At 34.6% G+C, this 21,425-nt stretch overlaps 2 protein-coding genes across 2 annotated transcripts in view; both read right to left on the bottom strand.

Annotated features, from left to right (window-relative positions):
* LOC111516430 (proton-coupled amino acid transporter-like protein pathetic) overlaps positions 1-7,830 on the bottom strand; it is a 36,094-nt gene extending 28,264 nt beyond the window's left edge. Inside the window, exon 1 of the mRNA XM_074172175.1 lies at positions 7,552-7,830. The gene's annotated coding sequence lies outside the window, so the exon portion shown is untranslated. The remainder of the gene's footprint in view (positions 1-7,551) is intronic.
* A 4,971-nt stretch (positions 7,831-12,801) lies between these two features.
* Positions 12,802-19,421, bottom strand: LOC111515936 (uncharacterized). Its single transcript, XM_074172174.1, has 3 exons — positions 18,988-19,421; positions 16,729-17,104; positions 12,802-12,946 (listed from the first exon to the last, which is right to left on the bottom strand). The coding sequence occupies exons 1-3, from the start codon at positions 19,322-19,324 to the stop codon at positions 12,853-12,855; spliced, it is 807 nt and encodes a 268-aa protein (XP_074028275.1). The 5' UTR covers positions 19,325-19,421; the 3' UTR covers positions 12,802-12,852.
* Positions 19,422-21,425: the final 2,004 nt, after the last annotated feature.

Raw genomic sequence — 21,425 nt, 5'->3', positions numbered from 1 at the left:
TGTTTCGATCACCAAAAGTGATCATCTTCAAGTTTAATCTTCAGTTTAATATTACTCTTGAAGATGATCACTTAGTGATCGAAATACGTATCGATGTGTTAAAGTAACGGTTTGGTGTTGGGAAAAAACTCCAGTAAAATTCATTACTACAACAAATGTTCCAAACAGTGGGTCACAAGTCGGTTTTCAGTTTTTTTTTCGCCAAACTACTTTAATTTCGATGTCCCTTAACAAAAGAAATCAAGCCAACCAAAGCAGGCCTGACTTTCTTGGAAATACCAATAGGTTATCAATCATGCATCACCGAAATGTAAATACTTGGAATTTCCAAAGAACTTTGAACACCATTCATCAATAACTGTTTATCTTTGATATACTATTTTCGCACCCAGCAATTGGTTGAACTTTCTTCCAAATTTAGAATACAAGAGCGATTCAATAATGTAACAATGATGCTCTTAATAAAAAACAACAAAAATAAGGGAGGATGTGAGTTTCAACATATATTGTTCAATCATTAAAGACATAATGTTCCAATAAAGAAACAGAGTACGTAAATGACAACTCATATTTATACAATAAGATTTCATCGTAAAACTTATCGTGCCTTGACATGAGACTGCAGAGCCGGCACCCAAGTCATCCCATTTACTTGACGTGGATGGATGCATTAATTTTAAGTAACGTAATCTTCACGATTTCAATAAAATTCGATTCGAATTGTAAATGTCTTATTTTGAAAATAAGTTTCTTTTAAAATATTGATATTCGTCAAAAGCGTGTACAAATTATTGGTATTCAAGGTCTACTTGGTTATTATATCTGAGGGGGACTACTTTGAGAGGAGAAAATATAAACTGAACTGCAAAACTGTATGTATGTACATGTTGAGAGTGAAGTCGCCCTTTATTTTCAAAAATATCTACGATAGTTATCAGTATTTTTTGTTCTTTTTTTTGTATATGGAGACGATTATCATTATTATAATGTAATAGTCGGTCTATTTTTTCAATCTGCCATGTGTAAATGCTCCGTTTCAAATTTCTTACTGGTACCCCAAACAGTTTCTGAGATAATGAGAGCCATCCATTCATACATACAGGGTGTTTCAAATTCGATCCTCACCATTGGTATCTCGGAAACTATGAGAGTCACGAAGATGGTAGAATTGGAGCAAAGTTGTGCATCTACCTGACTAACAATATGCCGTTGAGAAAATTATGAAATTCCGCGTATATCCGGAAAAAAACAGAAATTTCGGAAAACGGTTTTTATTTTTTTCTAGATTTATTTTTCGAAGGATTCAAAAATGAATTCACTTCCACATTGCCACTTTTTCCCTGTTACATAATGGTGTTTTTAGATTTGCTATCCGACGTTTCGTCTTACGGCCACCATCATCAACTTTTTTTTCATGGGCGCTACATTGGATTCTTAACACAGCATTGTTAGAGAGTTCGGAAGATTGAGGAGTAGGAGTGTTATCACGAACAAGGCCAGCATTTTGAGCATTTGCTGTGATTTACTTTTGTCTTAACATTTTAGTTAATTATTGTTATTTATTCAAAGTTCTATTTTCATCGAATAGGACACAATGTCTAATTTACCTCATACACACCTCATTTATCAAATTTTGATTGTCGATTCTGTCTCCGTATTTTTTCATTGTCTTTCGGGAAACAAGCTTAAATATAATTCCTATGTCCTAACAATGTTTCTATCGTATTTGTAATAAATTTGTATCATACCTCTTTTCTCTTCATTCGTAAAAGACACTTTTCGCCAAAACGTCAATGACTTGCACAATAACAAAATGTCATCGAGTGTAACAAAGTCAAATTTAGAAACATCAAAGTCAAAGCCTATTATGATAAGAATTACTTTTTTTCAATATCTTCAATCTTTCGAAAGAGAATGATAACCTATGATACATCATTGAAAAGGTAAAATCTGGTTCTAGTCAAAACAGAAAGAATCCAATATAGCGCCCATAAGAAAAAATGAAGTTGATGATGGTGGCCGTAATACGAAACGTCGGAAAGCAAATCTGAAACCACCATTATGTAGCAGGGAAAAAGTGGCAATGTGGAAGTGCAATTTATTTTTGAATTCTTCGAAAAATAAAGCCAGAAAAAAATAAAAACCATTTTCCGAAATTTCTGTTTTTATTTCAGAACTTTCTCAACGGCATATTGTAATCCAAGTAAATGCGCAACTTTGCCCTAATTTAATCATCTTCGAATCTCTCATAGTTTCCGTGATCCCAATGGAGAGGATCGAATTTGAAACACTCTGTATATCTATAAAGTTTCAAAAGATCCATAATTTGTTATTATTGATTGTATGTACTTACTGTTTAGTCCTCTTGTGATTGTTTACTGTCTTGTTCAAGATAACAAAACACCACTTGATTCCATATTCGAATATCAGATGTTACTTGAAAATATTAAGTACTTGAAAATTATCGCTTTCTTTCTGTTAACCATTCAATTTTATTGAATAAATTAGATTTCTACAAACTGAGAGGTATCTATCCGAAATTCAACCTTACTGAACGACACCAAATTGTTGATCTGGATAATATATGAAGTGCCACAAGGACCAATATTGGAACCGCTCCTGTTTGTAATGTATATCAATGACTTGCCATACTTAATGAACTTCTCAGACAAAGAAACTACAATGTGTGCAAATGATTAACTTTGAGTGAAAAAGTTTATAAAACAGGCCATCCTTCCGTGGGAAAGTTGCAACCTTGATTGTCTGGAACATCGAAGAAAGGTTGGAGATTTGTCCCTCTGCTATAGATACTTTCACGGGAGGTATTCAAGTGACTTGGCACATTTGATTACCCCAAGAGCGGTACATATCAAAACTACGCGACGGACTGTGGTAGCTCATCGTTTTGTACGCCTCTAACTTCACTGTTCAAGAACTCTTTCATCTGGAGAACTGCTTTTATGTGGCACCGCTTTTACAGCGACTCAAGGATCCTCATGCAGTGCTTGTTCTTAAAAAAAAATAAATTTGAGAATTCGGCATATGGGGTGATATCTGATTCTAACTAGTTTTTACAAGTAATCATTTACAATTTCCGTGAGGTGAAGAATATATAAATTTCTTCACTGGAACTAAATGCTCCAAAATATGGGCTTATGGATTTCTTTGTCCTTGCCAAGAATGGGGGAGTTCCACCTCAAAAGAAACATACTGTAGATAATGATGGATTCTGCTTATATTTGAACATATTTAGAATTCGGTTTAATCAGTATTACAACATTTAGCAACAATAAAATTGTTGCTAAATGCTAAATATTTAGTACTTCGGGTAGACCACCTACAAAAATATTAAAAGTTCAACTAACGACACGGGTGTGAAGTTATACACATCCACAAAGTACACTGAGAAAAAAAAACATCGAATTATTTTTTTCATTTACCGACTCTACACACCTACCATTTTTCAATATGGTACGCTTATTGGCTGAATTAGTAACAAAAAAGAACCGTCCTAGTTTATTAAACTGTCTGTAGGGGTGAAAATAGGGTGGAAATATTTTTTTTTAAATCGTAACATAAAAAATCGACTTTGTACACCTACAAAATTGAGATGTTATTCCAGATGATTTATTCGACAGAAAAAACTTCACGTCATAGTTTTCCAGGCCATCTGAGGGACTCTCAGCGTTGCCACAATGGTATATTTGAATTAAACAGGCCTACAACACACAAATTGGTTCGTTGTGGAAGGTATAATGCTATAAGAAATTCTATATATTGAAAACGGAAGACCAAAATAAGAAATAAATTCAGTGACCCGGTAGATTGAGTTATCAATATGTTTAATATACTTCACTAGTAGTTCGAACCCGCCAGATAGGTAGATTCTTAATTTTTTTTTCGTATAAACCCATTTCTTCAGACGGCCTGAAAAACTATGACGTGAAGTTTTTCTCGTCAAATCGGGTGTCAGGAATAACATCTCTTAATCTTGTAGGTGTACAAACTCAATTTTTGTATACGTGATTTTTTCAACTTTCCACCCCATTTTCACCCCCTGAGACGACCTGGAAAACTATGAGGTGAAGTTTTTTCTGTCAAATAGATCATCAGGAATAACATTTCTCAATTTTGTAGGTATACAAAGTCGATTTTTCATGTTACGATTTTTTAAAATATTTCCACCCTATTCTCACCCCTTCAGACAGTTTAATAAACTAGGACGGTTCTATTTTTCACTAAATCAGTAAATAAGCGTATCACTGTGAAAAATGGTAGGGGTACAGAGTCGGTAAATGAAAAAATAATAATGCCATATTTTTTTCTCAGTGTAGGTACTTTGTGGATATGGATAACTTCACACCAGTACTAACGTTAATAAGCCTGTTGATGCAGAACGATCAGCAGTCAAATCGAACGTAAATTCATACCAAATGAAAGTAGATAATCGTTGACCTTTGTACCGTCTAGTCTTCATATCTACTTTTAGAATTACAAAAATGGGAATGAAGCGACTTTGCACTTCAAAAGCCTTTGCACACAACATCTAAGGTGAAAATCTCCAGGTTACGGATACCAAGTATTGTGAAATCAGTTTGTCAAAACAGTTTCACTAAAAGAAAGAATAATGTAGTACAAATATGAACAGTACTGGACTGAACATTTGTTTACCAATTTCATTCCTACCCTAGTTATCGAAACTTTTCATAATATTTGTATACAATAAGTATATCTAATAAGTTTCCTGAATTATTCAGTAAACACTGATACGTTAGCTTATCAATGTCAACGTCAAAAATTATCGAGAATTTCATGACAAAATAAATGAAAAATAACTGTAAGTTTTATACAGGGTAAAACAAAAGTACATTAAAATATTCAAGTGACGTATTCCTGAGAAAATTTTAATATATATATATATATATATATATAAATATATATATATATATATATATATATATATATATATATATATATATATATAAAGAATGAAATAATTCGTGGACACAACACTCAAAAAATAGGGGCAAACCGCGGACACGTGTTTCTGGCTATTGGCCTCATCAGCGCGGTGCAGCCAAGTATAAAGATGGGCAACACTTGTTTGCCGAAAGCAGGAAACAACACATACGCACGGAGTCAACAACAGAAGCCAACCGCACATTTGTGGTTCCAGTTAGAAGACCTAGAATTCCTAGACTACATCTAACATGACCACGTAGGCAGCTATAGCTACCTGCGTGACATCCGGGTCCAGGATATAAATACAGATAGAGATTTTATCGAGTGTGTATGATACAAATCAAGAATGAAATAATTCGTGGACACGTGGTCATGTTAGATGTAGCCTAGGAATTCTAGGTCTTCTAACTGGAACCACAAATGTGCGGTTGGCTTCTGTTGTTGACTCCGTGCGTATGTGTTGTTTCCAGCTTTCGGCAAACAAGTGTTGCCCATCTTTACACTTGGCTGCACCGCGCTGATGAGGCCAATAGCCAGAAACACGTGTCCGCGGTTTGCCCCTATTTTTTGAGTGTTGTGTCCACGAATTATTTCATTCTTGATTTGTATCATACACACTCGATAAAATCTCTATCTGTATATATATATATATATATATATATATATATATATATATATATATATATATATATATATATATATATATATATATATATATATATATATATATATATATATTTTGATTGATGCAACTAATTTTCCTTTATTTTGAGTATTTCAATATTAAATTCTACAAAAAGGATTTGAAGCTTTATATCTTCTATTAATTATCAGCGAGCGCTTTCGACAGTTGGTAGTACTGCAGTTTGAGGAGTGCCAGATGATGACAGTACTACCAACTGTCAAAAGCGCTCGCTGATAATTAATAGAAGATATAAAGCTTCAAATCCTTTTTGTAGAATTTAATATTAATTAGACTGCTTTTTAGCACAATTCCCAAAAAAATATATATTTTGAAGGAGAGTACAAAAATAACATACATGAATACATGAGATACCTAATTTCACGCTTAAAGTTTTCTTCTACATATCTAGAAATAACGCGTATGGTAGATGCATATCGCACGCGTGTTTATTTTTTCTTTTCATCTGAAATATTCAATATAGACTGCTATATTTCATCAAGAGGAAAATAAATATTTGTTTATTTATTCATTTACTTATTTACGCCAATGCATATTTTTAACAAAATAATTAACAAGTTCACACATATGTATTTAACAGTAATCTAAGCTAGGTGTAAGGGTAAAATATATAAAATAAAATAAAAAAAATCGTAAAAATAAGTTTATGAATTACTATCTGTTCAAATGTTTTTAAAGAGGAATTAAAACATTCTAAATCTACAGTGTATGTATTTGCAAGTTTCAAAATTCTACCTACAGATTCATTCTGGCCAAAGTTGGTGCGACAAAAGGGTACTTTGAAGATTTCCGAATTTCTTGTTCTCCTTGGATTCACATTTAAAGTTATAAGTTCGACAAATTCTGGGGAATTGATGCTACCACTGATTATTTTATGAATTAGTGTAAGATCTTATTCTAATCTTCTATGAGCCAGAGTATTCAAGTTAAGAATGTCCAATATAATTTTATAGTCATATTCACCAATATAATATCACAGTTTATATGCAGATTACCTTAAAAACTTATTTTGAACACTTCCAAGCATATCAATATCCACATGATATGAAGGGCACCAAATAGTGGAATTGTATTCGATTATTGATCTAACAACTGAACAATATATGATTTTTATTGAAGTGAGAAATCATATTTGCAATATGGGGTTTAAATGACATAAATAGTACTCATTATCGTCATTATTTAAACATCAATCTGTCGCTTTGAAGCTTCATATGTTACTTTTTTTAACAGAAAAGTAGGACTTATGACTACACTCGTACATAGAATTCTGGCAATTCAAATTATTTTTAGCGTTGCATCATTATAACTGGCGCCACCGAATACAAATGAGAGACAAAATAATACGCGAGACAGCAAAAACACAAAATATTTCCTTGGAATCAAAATGCGATCTTGATTATCAAACCCTGATAACAGATGACGAGCACGTGTATATCCCTAACGAATCCGAGTTGTAAGTTGTAACGTACGAAACGAGTTCATCCCGCAAATAATGCAGTTGATTCATGAAAGCATGTCGGGGTATGATGCAATAACTGTTCCACGTTTCAAATTACGCTACCAGCGGGCTGATGCAATATATAATGTTCAGATAAATAGATGTTACGATACGAGATAAAGAACTGACTGATACAGCTTCTAGTTATTAATAGTATGTGTTTTTTTTCCAATATTGTACACATGTCAGTGAGCTTGCTAGCTGATGATTAACTATGATAGAAAAAGATTTTCGCGCTCAAAATTTGAAAGAAATAACTCGAGCCGCTGAAAATAATCACTCATGAATCAAACTAAAAATGTTTTATCGTAGTTATTTCAACTGTATAATTCAATTTCGTGGCGGTAATACTTACATTACGTCAATGGAAAGCGTGCTCACTTACCTACGTGTCTAGTTTAGATGTTACACAATTAATATTCAAAACGGACTTCAACTTGACAGGAACCACTCATTCTGTTTGCAAATCAAAATTCTTATTTTCTACGCGTAGTATAACTCCGACCAAACTGGTGTTTACTGTCTACCACTAACAGCCGGTGCTTTAAAAATGAACACGTTGCAAGCACGCTTGGTGAATTGAATTGTATTTCTCCCTCCCCGCATTACAAAAAAGAAGGGTAGATATATGCGCATAACATCGTTCTGTGACAAACTTGGAGATTGTTACCTGCGCTACCTCAACCTTAAGCGTAAAAAAATGTAATGCATCGATCACTCTATAGAGAATCTAGAACTGAATCTTCTGTGCTTTTCATACAATCCCGCTAACACCTTTCATCTGTTAGGATTTGTCCTTGTCCTTCGCAACATCGTAATATTATAACTTTTTCAATTTCGACGCGCCTGTTAGCTGTTTTGTTATTTGCCCTGTTCGCGTTTTGTGGTTGGTAAATCGCAGCTGTCAGTGCATTTGCGAATTATATGAGTTGAATGTATACGCATAGGTATATTGTAATAATAATAATGAGTTTATTGCCCATGAAAATACAAGATAATAACAAAAACCAAAATACAAGAGAGAGAAAAATTAAAACACTTTGTATTTGATTGCAAATGACTGCTCGCGTCTGCTTTTCCACCAATGCCGAAAATGTATAAAAGTAAATAAATGAGGGCTTGAAGAGAAGAAAAGAAGAAAGAAAAGAAAAGAGAAGGTAATGTAAAGATATAGATATATGAATAGCTAAAACCTTTTTCAGAATTCTCGCCACGGACGTAGTTATTCTGAAAGCTGAACAGATGCTGTTTATACCTACTTTTAAAAACAGTTTCCGACATGTTAAAACAATTGTTTACCCATTTATGGAGATAATTTATTGTGGAGGAGATATTATAGGAAAAAGATCGTTTGAATATTTCCTTTTTATGTACAGGAATGTTTAGCACTGTCTTTTTACGCCAATTCAGATTATAGACATCTGTTCTATAAGACAAATGTTCATATAAGTAGGGAGGATTCCTATATTTGAATATTTCAAAGAATATGCATGTTGCATGAAAACGTCTGCGATTAAACATATCCAACCACTTCAAATCTGCTGATTTGTGTGAAATTCTGGACCTTCTTCTAATACCAAATATTAACCTGATGCAAGAGTTTTGAACTTTTTGTATGCGACACCTGTCGTTCTTGTCTAAACATGAATGATAAACAGCGTCACAGTGGTTGAAATCAGATAAAACTAATGAATCAAATAGCATTTTCTTGACATCTACATCCAAATATTGTCTATGGGGATATATCAGTTTCAATGATGAATAAACAATTTTAACTTTGTAGATTATATGTTCATGAAATCTTAGTTTATGATCTTAAATCAACCCCAAATTTTTTGAATACGGTCTGAATTTTATCTCAGAGTTTCCCATTTTCAAGCTGTAGTTTTTTACTTCTTACCTGATGCTATTACTTCCAAAAATAATAGCTACTGATTTGTTTGGATTGCTTTTCAACATATGGTGAGTGGACACTTTTAAAATCGTGTTTAAATCAAAATTTATATCGGTTACTGCTTGACCTTTATATCTGAAGATTTGAAAGATAAATATATTCGAGAGTCATCTGCATAAAGGTGATATTTACTAATAAGACTTCATCTTATTGATGAATGTGGCAGTATAGAGGGTATAGAAGAGTGGGCCTAAAATGCTGCCTTGGGGTACTCCTGTTTTAACTTCTCTCCAAGTAGAAGAAATATCATGAATCTGTACTTTTTGTAATCTATTATCTAGATAAGATGATATCAACATCACTGATGCATCACTGAACCCAAAAAAATATAACATAGCACAAAGTATTTTATGATCGATAGTATCAAATACTTTTGAATAATCCAACAGAATCAACATGGTGGCTTAATTTTTATCTATTGCTTTGATTATGTCATCTACGACCTCTAATAATGCTGTTGCACAACAATAACCTTTTCTAAAACTTGACTGTGGCAAAATATGTGAAAGTTCTTTCTGAGGTGTCAGTAAATAGTGGATTAAAATGTGCGAATCTCTAACTAATAAAAATGAATTTATATTTTAAAAAGATGCTCGATTGGTATTTTGAATCCCGAGCATTTCTTTCTTTCATTCAGTGATTAGGTACGACCCAAATTTCAGATATGATCTTTTTTTATTTTGAGATGAGTACATCAACCACAAGGGTTATTATAGCAGGGGAGCCCACGATGCAAAATGGGGATTTACTCGAGCGTCATTGAGACATAGGTTGCAAAGCTTAGATGATAAGAAGAAAAAAATGTTATATAATATATACCTTTTCATCGGTGGGGAAGCGGCTATAGATTTTTAAATATGTAAAAAAATACTGTTGCGTGGACATACTCGAGCGCGTCAGATATTGATAGCATCAATGTCCTACGTATTTTTAATGATGTCGGTATGTTAATCTGATCGTTTGCATGATGTGGGTAGTTGTACGTAAGGGTTAAAAGTGCAACAAAAAAAAGCTCTCATTCAATAATCTGACGATTTCGGTCTGACGCAAACTCGCGGCCATTAGTATAATGTGCAAATGTCATTTTGAAATACTCAGGCGCGTCAGATTAAGATATATATGGTTCATCTTTATGTTTTAGACGTGCTATCTCATAATCTGACGATTATCTAGAGGGATTCGCTCAATCTGACAAAAACAATTTTTTTAAATTGTTTTTAAATCATTGAACTTAATTAATTGAAAAGCTCAGGAAATAGCATGCAAATAAATAAGTGTATGTTTTTTAAGTAGAATACTTGTATTTATGAGAAAATAATTTTTTTATGCTCAAAAAATTTTAATTTTTTATAATCAATTGATTAATTAATGATTATGATTTCCCATCACGCAGTAACGGCTACATCCATCAATTAATTGATCATCATCTTCATCACGAGTCTCTGTGATCAGCTATGATGGCGTCATGGCAACAGAATTCAGAGTGGGACGGAGTGAGAGAGTAATAGAGAAAAAATGAATAGAGAATAGAGAAATAGAAACTCGGAGAGGGAAATATAGGTATCACACAGCTGCACGCATTAAACTTCATCGACTAATTTTTGTTATTTCGGCTTGCGGAAATCGTCAGATTATATATATATATATATATATATATATATATATATATATATATATATATATATATATATATATATATATATATATATATATATATAAATAGCTACGTTCAAGAATGTCGAAATGACGTTATTTTTTTACAACTTTGCTGCCCTCCTCTTTCTTTACGTCACTCTCAAATTGTCAGATTACTGGAATATACACTTTTTAGCAGGTAATTAACTCACCCTACCTTAATCTGACGCGCTCGTGAATTTCTGATGATCAATTTTTTTTTACTATCTATCTATTTTTTTACTACTATCTCTCTGCTGTCAGACAGAGAGCCCTCTACTCTGACCTGAAAAGTTCTGTCTTTCAGGAAAGACCCGATCCACCGGATCAGGCCCCGAGGTAGGTCGAACGCGTTTAGCTTGTGCAGAAGATCTTCGTGCCATACTCGGTCGAAGGCCTTCGAAATGTCTAACAGCACAATATGCACTTTTTTGTTAGTGTTTAGCTCGCTGATGGTATTTTCGACCAACCTTAGAGCCTGTAACTCAGTGGAGTGATCTCTCCTGAAGCCGAATTGTTCGTTAGGCAGAACATTTCGGTCCTCAACTTCTTCGTTGAATCTTTGCAGTACAACTCTTTCAGCCAACTTAGCCGCCGACGAGAGTAGACTGATCGGGCGATAGTTCTGCGGGAACAGCTGTTTCTGACCCTGTTTTGGGAGCATGACGACGATCGCATGCTTCCACCTTCTAGGGAAGTGTCTGAGGGCCAACGAACTGTTAATTAGATTTAGAAGAAATTCGACGCAGTTTTCCGGGAGTCTCTTCAACAACCTGTTGGTTATTGAGTCGGCCCCCGGAGCTTTCTTGGCTTTTGCAGCCTTGATATGACCCTTCAGCTCCTCCATAGAAGCCGGACGGATGTCGTCGTCGTCATCTTCCCTGAGGAGTCGGTGAACCCGGTCTTCCAGCAGCATATCGCGATCGATGTCGTCATCGTCGTCAACGTTAAGTTAAAACTGACGTTTCATCGTGTCGGCGGGGGAGTAGCACACTCCGCGCTCTCCGTGAATGGGTGAGAGAGCAGTCTTTTTCCCCCTGAGCCTACGAGTGACTCGCCAAAGCTCGTCGCTCCCAGGTTCGAAGGATTCCAAGAGCTCTTCCCACCTTTCGTTTCGGTGTTCAATGATGGCCTGTTTGACTTGATTGGCCATCCTGTTCGCCGCTGTTTTGTCCCCTAGGAAAAGGGTTCACTGATAGAGCCTCCTCAGGCGATTTCTCTCTCGTATCAAGGCTTTGATACGAGGGGAAACTCGTTGTAGCTCTTCAGCGGACACTCCTCCCTGGAGGTGGCCGCTCGAAACGCATCATTCACAGAAAGCTCGAAACGTTCAACTGCCGCGTCGAGTTCGTCGGGAGAATCGAGTACCTCAGGAGGGGCGCGCATCTACAAAACTATTAAGTGATAAAGCCTATTATGACCTAGAAGAATATTTTGACGATGCCCTGTAATTTAAAATGTGATGAAACTGCGATTGTACTGTGTGTGAAACATATATTTTTATTCGTTGTCCTAGTTCTTGTCATGTAACCTCTGCATATGTATGTATATATAGTTTATATTTTATTTTAATCATTTATATTTTATACACTTATACTTCATGTTTATATTGATATTTATTTATGACATTGTGTTTGTAACAAGAATTTTATTCTTAAACAATAAACATATTTATCAATCAGCTTGGACAGATTTTTGCGATTTTGATTTGGGTTGGGTGTCAAAATTGAAAGGGATCCTGATTTCGTCAAAATACAGGGCAGTAAAAAAGAATGGACAAGTAGGTTGGATCTGAGATCCAAGACCCAAAAGTTTTAATGACAAAAAAATAAGTTCCGATGCCCACCATTATTTCTCCATTTTGCCCATAATCATCCTCCTTTCTCTCTCTCTTTCTTAAACTGTTTTTAACGACAAAACACAAGCACTACATTAAAATCTTCAAGGCGCTCTCAGAGCGGTGCCTGTGCCTGTGGTACGCCTCTCTAGATACACAAACGATAAGCCTGATTTTGAATTATTGTATTTATATTTCAGTACTGCAGACGGGTTCAACTATCATGTAAATTTCTTCGGCCGGAATTTGAATTCTGGTGGTGGATATGTTTTGTAGTACCAGTTACAGGCTTCTGTTTTGAAAGGCTGACCAACCCTAAAAATTGAGAACAATTGTAGCTTTCAAAAAGTCAACGTTAAGGAAGTCCAAGAAGAAGTGTGTGTCTATTTTTATTACTGTATGATTAAAGGATCGACAATGATAATAATATTAGAAATAATTTTTCCGAAAATTTTATCAATGTTGACCTTAACCAGCAAAATTAATTGCTAGCTCGCCCTACTCAACTGCATATAAACTCAATATATCAGGTTGATTTTACAAGGGCGCCGCCAGCTTATGACTAAGGGGGGGAATGGGGCAATATTATGGAGGTTAAAAAATATGAACGCCCGGTACAGTCAAAAGCATGAAGCGTAACATTTTCGAAGTATTTTCCTCGATGACGATTGTAATAAGAACGGTTCTCATATCAATGTTTAAAACTTCACAAGCCCTCGACAGCACAATAACTAAATCAAACTTTTAAACACAGTAATAATTATTTATTTTAACAAAAATAATATTCAATTAAAACATAACCTGCGGGGATTTTTTGCAAAACTTTCAACCACTTTATCATTAAAGTTACTTCGGTTTTTATTCGATCTTCTGTCATGGTGCCTCTCAGCCATGTTTTCAGTCTTCTGATGCTGCTAAAGGATCGCTCTACTGTACAGGTCGTGCATGGTAAAGCGATCAAAATTTTCAATGCTTTCTCCGTTTCGAGAAAGTAGGAATTTGTTTCTTTTAGGACATCAACAACTGTAAAATTTGTTAGTTAAGCCTATCTTATTGCCAAAGTTCGAGTTCATTTCATTCATGATATATACTAAAACCAATAATGATTGAGAGTAGAAGTAAGCCCAGTTGACAGCAAATCGGGGGCGTGCTTATTAATTTTTGAGAGGATTAAGAATGAAAGAAAAATTCTTAGTACAATTAGATAAATTCATGATAGTCGCCTTTTTTCTTAGATTCAAATATTAATTCACCATTTGGTAAAAATCCACTGTCGCTTCCTATATGCGTAACTATCAGACGACTAACTTTTTCAGATGGCTGTTTTAACCCAACTGACAAACCTTCATTAAAGGCTTGTCGTGCACTTGTTATATTACCATCCTGCCATACTTTTTTGACCGTATGTCCATGGTTAACCCATGTCTCGTCCATGAAGTACAATTTTTTTTTGAGCTTCCGAAATTCGTCAATTTTTCTTAGATAGTTTCTTCTCCATGCTATTATTTCTTGACGTTCAATGAGAATGCTTTTCCTGTCAACTTTTCCGTACGTAAATTTCATTTCGTGTACAAGTTTCCTAAAAGTTTCTTTACCCATTTTTGGGACCAATTCATGATCGCTAAGTGCCTCCAGAACTGTTTGTAGTGTGGGCAGCTCATTTCTGAAAAAGAAACTGTGAATAGTTCTGCGTATACTGGTTTTGGCTTCTTCATCAACTGTGAGTTTTTTCGTCCGCTACTAGTTTTTGGCGTTTGTACGTCCCCGTGAATTTCTGCTTCTCTTAGTATTTTGTAAATCGATGATTTTGGTACACCGGTATAATCAGAGAACATATCAACTAATTTATCTTTTGTAATTGTGGAACTTAATGATGTAGAAATGCCCGGTTGGTTATTCGGAGGTACACACGTAGAATTACAGCACATATGCCCAAAGTCATCTTTTGGTGGCTGATGATCTCTTTCAAGACAGTGAAATACACGCAGTACAATTTGTTTTTCTCTTACTGACCGAGACTCCGACCATGTCTCCCATTTTTTGAGTAGTTTGAGAACGGTATAGAAATATAATTATGTAACGCTTAAACACTAATTAGCACTACTATTTTCACCAATTGTTATCACAACACATCGATATCTGACTAACTTAACTGTAAAACGTACAATTCACGCTGTATAATTCACAAACCAATGATACGCTCATGGCTGCAAGTACATTAGTGAGGACTGCAACGATGAGATGGAAGTTACGGTAAAGTGACAAAGACAGAAATATCGTTGCGTACAGCGTTGCCACTAGTTGTAATAAATATCTAACACTATACAGAAAATAATGAATTTCAACTGATCAGTAATCAGGAAATGTATAAGTATTACTCATTACAAGCTCATTACTGATTTTTGTCATAAATAATACCATTTAATCGTACTAGTATTGTGTATTATCTATAATTTGCCACAACCTACAACTCTACTGCTTACTATATTTTGATTCTGCTATAAACTGGTAACGTAAAATTTAGATATGACAACGCGCTTTACTCTCAATCATTATTGGTTTTACTATAGTCGTGATGATAATGGCGGCAATTTTAAAAACGGATGTCAAAGTCTTAATGGTATTCTGAATATTTCAGTACTTTCTACAATATACATTAAACCTTGTGAATTCATTTACGTTTTGTCATGCGCCAATGAGGGGCAGGGGGGAGGCAGTTGCCCCTCCTAGAGCTCAAATGTAGCTAGCCGCAAAGCGACCAAAGTGCGAGCAATTGAATTCCTTACCTATTAATAAATCCCGCATCACACGACAAAACGTGAATAAATTCACAAGGTTTAATGTATATTGTTGAAAGTATTGAAATTTTCAGAATAACAATGCCGCGTATTACGGAGAAATAACGTCATAGAAGCAATCATCCAGCAGAAAGCCCTTCAGAATACTGGAAGAGGTCTTTAGCCAGAGTTGCCAACCGTAGCGGAATTCCCCTACCGTGGCGGAATTTACTCGACGGTAGCGGCATAGTTGATTTGAATATAAAGTAGCCGAATTTTCTACAAATAATCAATATTGAAAAAAATGTGGAAGAAGAAAAAGAGGCAGAAGAAGCTGACAGCTGACAATTGTATAATTGAATGCACAGTCAATACATTATAGTCTTAGTAGCCGAAGCCATTACATGATGAAAAAGAAGAAGAATAATCTTTGATATTTTCATTACTATCACTATATATAATCTCCAATATCTTGGAACTAAAAGTCTCGACTGTCTCAAGTATTATGAATTATGTGGAACAAATTTCAGTGGAAATAGCTCGAGCTGCTGAAGTTGAAATTGACGGGAACGGGACATGTTCAAAAAAATACAAAAGTCTCGAAAACAAACTTTTTCTCAACATCGGTTTTCTGATTCCAACTTGAAAGGATGGAGTAGACCTGTCGCTAATGATCGTTCAAGAGCTCAGTATGACTATACGTACGTGAACAACCTGATATTTCTTTTTACTTTTCAAAATCAATATTACAAGCTAAGAAATATTTGGTCGAGACGACAACTTTCAAAACTTAACTGCTGTAAATTTAGAAAATTAGGTACCATCTACTGAGTTGCGCGGTTGAAAATTAGCATGATCCTGATATTAGTGACAGTTCAGTTTTGTGGTATCTAATCGGTACACAAACTGTAAGTTCCGTGGTATTTAATTTCGGATATGGCGCATGCGCGAACTTATTTTGTCAGATATACAAGCGTAGCGGAATATAAAGCAGTGTAGCGGAATTTTGGTTCATGTGTAGCAACTTTATAGTTCATCCAGTTGGCAACACTGTCTTTAGCAATACCATACTTGGATTCAATTATTACCTCCCTTGAAGTACGTTTTGCTGAAGAAAACACGCCATAATTCGCATTATCTGCATTATCTAAGTTACACCCAGCGCAGATGCAAAAGATGACAACTGCATAATATAGCCTCATTGCCCCCCCTTAGTCATAAGCTGGCGACGCCCTTGTATAGTAATAAGCTGATATATGGAGCTGCAACACACACGACATTAAAACGGACAAAACTTTTGCAACGACCTAACATACTTACAGAAGCATATCTCGCTTTCTTCTGCATGGATCATCTTGTACGAATGCTGTCAAATTGGGCTCCTCTTGCCATCTCACATAAGACGAACGGTAACTGGTTGTACCAACCAGATCATCACTGAATGTCTCAGTTTTAGGCTGTTCAACGACATCACATTCCCCTTCAATGTTCGATTTTTTCCACCAGAATGGCGGTTCTTCTTTGCAAGTTTTTACTTGAATGGCAGGTTTCTCTTTCGCTTTTTGATTAGTCACCAACCTTTGAAACGAATTTTCGAAATCTGCGTCCTCCCTTTCGCACTTTACACGGAGTTTTTCTAAACGGGCTGCTTCGATGCAATCCAGTTCGAACTGGTACGAACGGTTGAAGACTTTTTCTAGAAATATAATACATGAAGAGAACATTTTCAATCCAATAAAAATATTTTAATGGGAGAATAACTGAATATAGTTCATTGTTATATATGCAATTAATGATTTTAAAGGGGTACATTTTTGGTTGAGATAGTGTTCCATGCGAGTGAATTTGTTTTATATACTATAGGTATTGTATAGGGATCCTGTAAATGATATCTGATTCAATTCCAGAATGTTTGAAGTACAAACCGAATAGGTCTTGATTCGAAATACGTGAAACTCTTGAAATCCAATCTAAATCAACGCCAACAGCTCGTCCACTATAACGGCTTCAATTCTGACATGTATATAGCTACTAGTGGAGTACTGCAAAGTTCAAATTTGGGTGCATTATTTTTTATTTTCGTCAATGATCTTTGCAGACGATTTGAAGCTCCATGCAACTGCAACTAAACTATTACACAATCAGTGTTATCAAAATACTTGTCACTTGTCAACTAATGTAAGGTTAATACTTTCAGCAGAAATAATGCAACAATAAACTACCAATATTGCATTATTAATGATAATGTAGAACGAAATAATATCATGCACGATTTGGGCGTTTATTTTGATTCTAAGTTAACTTTTATTCATCATATCAACCTAAAAATTTTCTCAGCATACCGCGCATATGGCTTCATTGTTAGGAACTGCAGACATTTTGATAATATTCTTGTAATCACTACTATATATAATTACTTTGTTCGTTAAAAATTGCAATATGGTTCTTTGATTTGGAGTCCTAGTTACAAACAACATAGTCTTTTCGTCGAAAGAATCTTTGAAATTTCTGTGTTTCAGAACAGAAGGAACAAATTCAATAAGAGGTTTCGATTACTTCGAGCTTTTTCTCAAGTTTGATTTTGTCATTGGAGAAACGTCGAAAATAGGTTTCTGTAATATTTTGTGAAAAATTTTGAACGCCCAGATTGACTCATGAATAAATATCTTCGATACTCGACTAACAACTAGAGAAGAGCCTGTCTTTTTTATGCAACAGAGCCCACACCAACTCTATACCGATAAATTTTATGTGCATCATCATTTATATTTGTAATTGGAGAGCAATTTATTTACAAATATGTAATACATACAAGAATAAACAACAGTAAATTACTTGTGTGAATAAATAACTGTGAATAATGAAAGATTTGACGATTATTCAGTTGCATGATTTGTTTCCGTGCGATTTACAATTCAAATGTCTTATCATATAACCATATATTACACAATCTGTAGCCACCTAAGCTAGGCTTGTGTCGTGGCTACAGACTGATATAAGGTGTGTTATATAATGTATAATGAAATAAATACAAAAAAAGAAAAAACTAAAATAGGTCGTTTGGTTACATAATACTATCCACCTCACTAGGTTGAAAACCGCAGTTGGAGAATGATGGCTATAGTGAGGAAATAAGAAGAGAGAAAGAGAGAGCAGGTAATTTAGATTAAACATTTTCAAAGATATCCTGCAATTGATCATAATGATTTCTGATGAAAACTTTCAGTTCCTTCTTCAATTTATGATAATTATTAATATTCTTCAAATATTATAGAACTTGAATACCTACCTATGTAATCAATAGTTTCTTGTATTTTTTCCAATTCTACATTATAATTTCTTGGTTTTTTCATATAAATATTTCCATTATTCATTATAACCTACTTCTAACAAATTGCTCTCTAAACGCGTTTACTGTTGGGCACTGAATTATTATTATTACTATTATTATCTTTCAATCATCGATAATTCTATCTACAAAATTTTTATTGCTCCTTGACGTCACAGGGATATTGACTTCGCACAAAATTCAATTCATTTCAGCAAAATTGTCAGAAAAAACCTACTAATTCTACTCACCTTTATGCATATACCTAGGGTCATAATTAGCTCGATCTTGATTCACAGAATACTTCTTGTAAACGTCATGGAGGAAGAAATCATCTTTTCCAGGTTGTACCACCCAACACGCTCTGGCATCGTTCGTCATTTTTTCCATGACTGTGGGTTGAATATCAATCGTGATTTTTTCAGGAAGTTCATTATCTTCATACTCTATGGGAGAACAAAATTTTCCCAAATTGTCTTGAGTTACTCTTGGCAGAGAATCCGGAGTGAATTGGGAAGACGAACAAAGACTTTTGGTAATATCTTTCAGCACATAGTCTTTCGGAGGACGTGGTGGAAGAGTGAACATTGTGATAAAATTTATATTAGGCGATTTTTTGAATGATACTTTGACAAGTGATGACAAGTTGCAAGTGTGCCATCAACAAAGATTCAGAGGAACCCTAACGTTGAAACCGATTCGCTTTTATTTTGTTAGAATCTCTCGGCGGGAGAAATGAGATGACCAAGCTTTGTACACATGTTCATAGATGGAACAAGAATCGTTTACAAATGTAATGTGCGCTTAACGCATAGCGCACATTACATTTGAGTGGTATACCGATGTACGTTGACGTTGAATCTATTTATTTATTTTATAGTAAACAAAGTATGGGGCCCAAATGTTTATCAATCAATAAATCAAAATGTACTTCATTGTCGAAGATGAAATCTCATAAATGATATATTATTAAATGATGTTGAATTCATACATCGTAGGTATGTGAAACGTGCAGAATTGAATTTGTGAAGAAATTTCCAAAATATCTTTTGAAAATAGATACCTAATGAAATAAAGGTTAAATAACTATTGCTGGAACAAATTAGTTTTTTCTTATGATAATTTGAATCGGTTTATAATTTTAGTCGCAATTGAATATAGGTATGACAGCAGGTGACAAAAATAGATTTGAATTATTTCATAAAAAGTTAAATTATCTCGAAAAAAACTTCACTTCTCGACAGTGATTACCACTGTCAAGCCTTACATATTTCAGAAATGCAGTTCATAATTCTTTCGATGTAATTACTGTTTCGGAAACCTGGTTAAGTAGTTATATAACCAATGAATATGTTTCGCTAACAGGCTATAAGTTGTATAGATGTGATAGACCGTTGGGAAACGACAGATCGGTGAAGAAAGGCGGCGGTGTGGCAATATACAGTGTCACCATTAAAGTGCGCACCATATGGGAAACTTTTTTTTCGAAAAGTTTCAATGAAGTTTAACTTCGGCACTTGTTTGTGCTTTAAGTTTAACTTAAAATGATGCGGCCAACTGCGACCCACTGACGTTCAGTGTTTGTCAAATTCAACTTTTTTTTTGAAAAAAAATATGGAAAAGTGCATTTCTAGATCGAATTTAACAAAAAGTTACTTGAAAAAGTTGTGCCTACGGCAATTTTATATCCATATGCCAAATTTCATGCAACTAAGATAAAGTTAACGTTTTGCTTACTTTTGACAGATATCCCCTTTATTTTAAAAAACATGTTCGGTTAATTGTCATCAATTCATTTATACATAACAAACTCATCATGGAGTTTAACTTTTCTGACACATTTTCACTTATACGGACATTTTTAAAGAGAAATTAAAAATTTGCTATAAAAATTTTAACATGACTGGTGCAAAGTTTCAATCACTTGGCTATTTTCTTAAACAAACCTTTGATTTCGAAGAAGCAGAGGTAACTAAAAAAAATGCAAATAATTTCGATAGAACATTATTATAATTATAAATTTTAAACAACAATAATATTATAGATAATCCAAATGGGTATAAAAAATTACTTATTGATCTAAATTAGGTTGTCAAACACTTATAGCCTACATTTCAGTATGTCGTCCTCCACGTTGAATACAAATTATGGTCCTTCTACTGACATCTGTAACTGCATTTTTAATAAATCGGGGATTTATATTTGCACAGCACTCGCGAATGGTATTTTCCAGATGTCGTATGTCAGTAAATGGTCTACTTCGGTACACTTTTTGTTTCAGGTAACCCCACAAGAAAAAGTCTAAAGACGTCAAGTCGGGTGATCTAGGTGGCCAATAATGTTCCCAGTTACGTCCAATAACTTTGCCTCTGAACATTTGTTGGAGGGACTGTTTTACAGCAACCGTGTGATGTATTGGTGCGCCATCAAGCTGATACCATAGGTCGTATTTAATATTTAAAGGCATATTATCTAAAACTTCACTAACCTCATTGTATAAAAGGCTGAGATAACCGACGGATGATAAATTTTCCCTGAAGAAAAATGGCCCAATTATTTGGTCGTTGGGTATCCCACACCATACATTAGTTTTAAAGGAATACTGATCACGACATTCAACTGCAAAATTGGGATTTTCTTGGGCCCACCATCGGCAATTTTGAGAACTTACCGTTCCATTTGAAGAGAA

The sequence above is a fragment of the Leptinotarsa decemlineata genome, unplaced genomic scaffold (genome assembly GCF_025532065.1).
Source record: "Leptinotarsa decemlineata unplaced genomic scaffold, Ldec_3_MD MMD2_tig00000035_RagTag_RagTag, whole genome shotgun sequence".
Lineage (NCBI taxonomy): Eukaryota > Metazoa > Arthropoda > Insecta > Coleoptera > Chrysomelidae > Leptinotarsa > Leptinotarsa decemlineata.
Note: the sequence above shows the minus strand (reverse complement) of the source record. Positions and strands in the feature narration are given on the sequence as shown.

Excerpts from the sequence above, each read along its gene's own strand:
- LOC111515936 (XM_074172174.1), bottom strand. The coding sequence starts at position 19,324 with ATGTTCACTCTTCCACCACGTCCTCCGAAAGACTATGTGCTGAAAGAT. Across the intron at positions 17,105-18,987 it reads CCCTAGGTATATGCATAAAG|AAAAAGTCTTCAACCGTTCG; the intron begins GTGAGTAGAATT and ends TTATATTTCTAG. Across the intron at positions 12,947-16,728 it reads AGAAAGCGAGATATGCTTCT|GGTTGGTCAGCCTTTCAAAA; the intron begins GTAAGTATGTTA and ends CTCAATTTTTAG.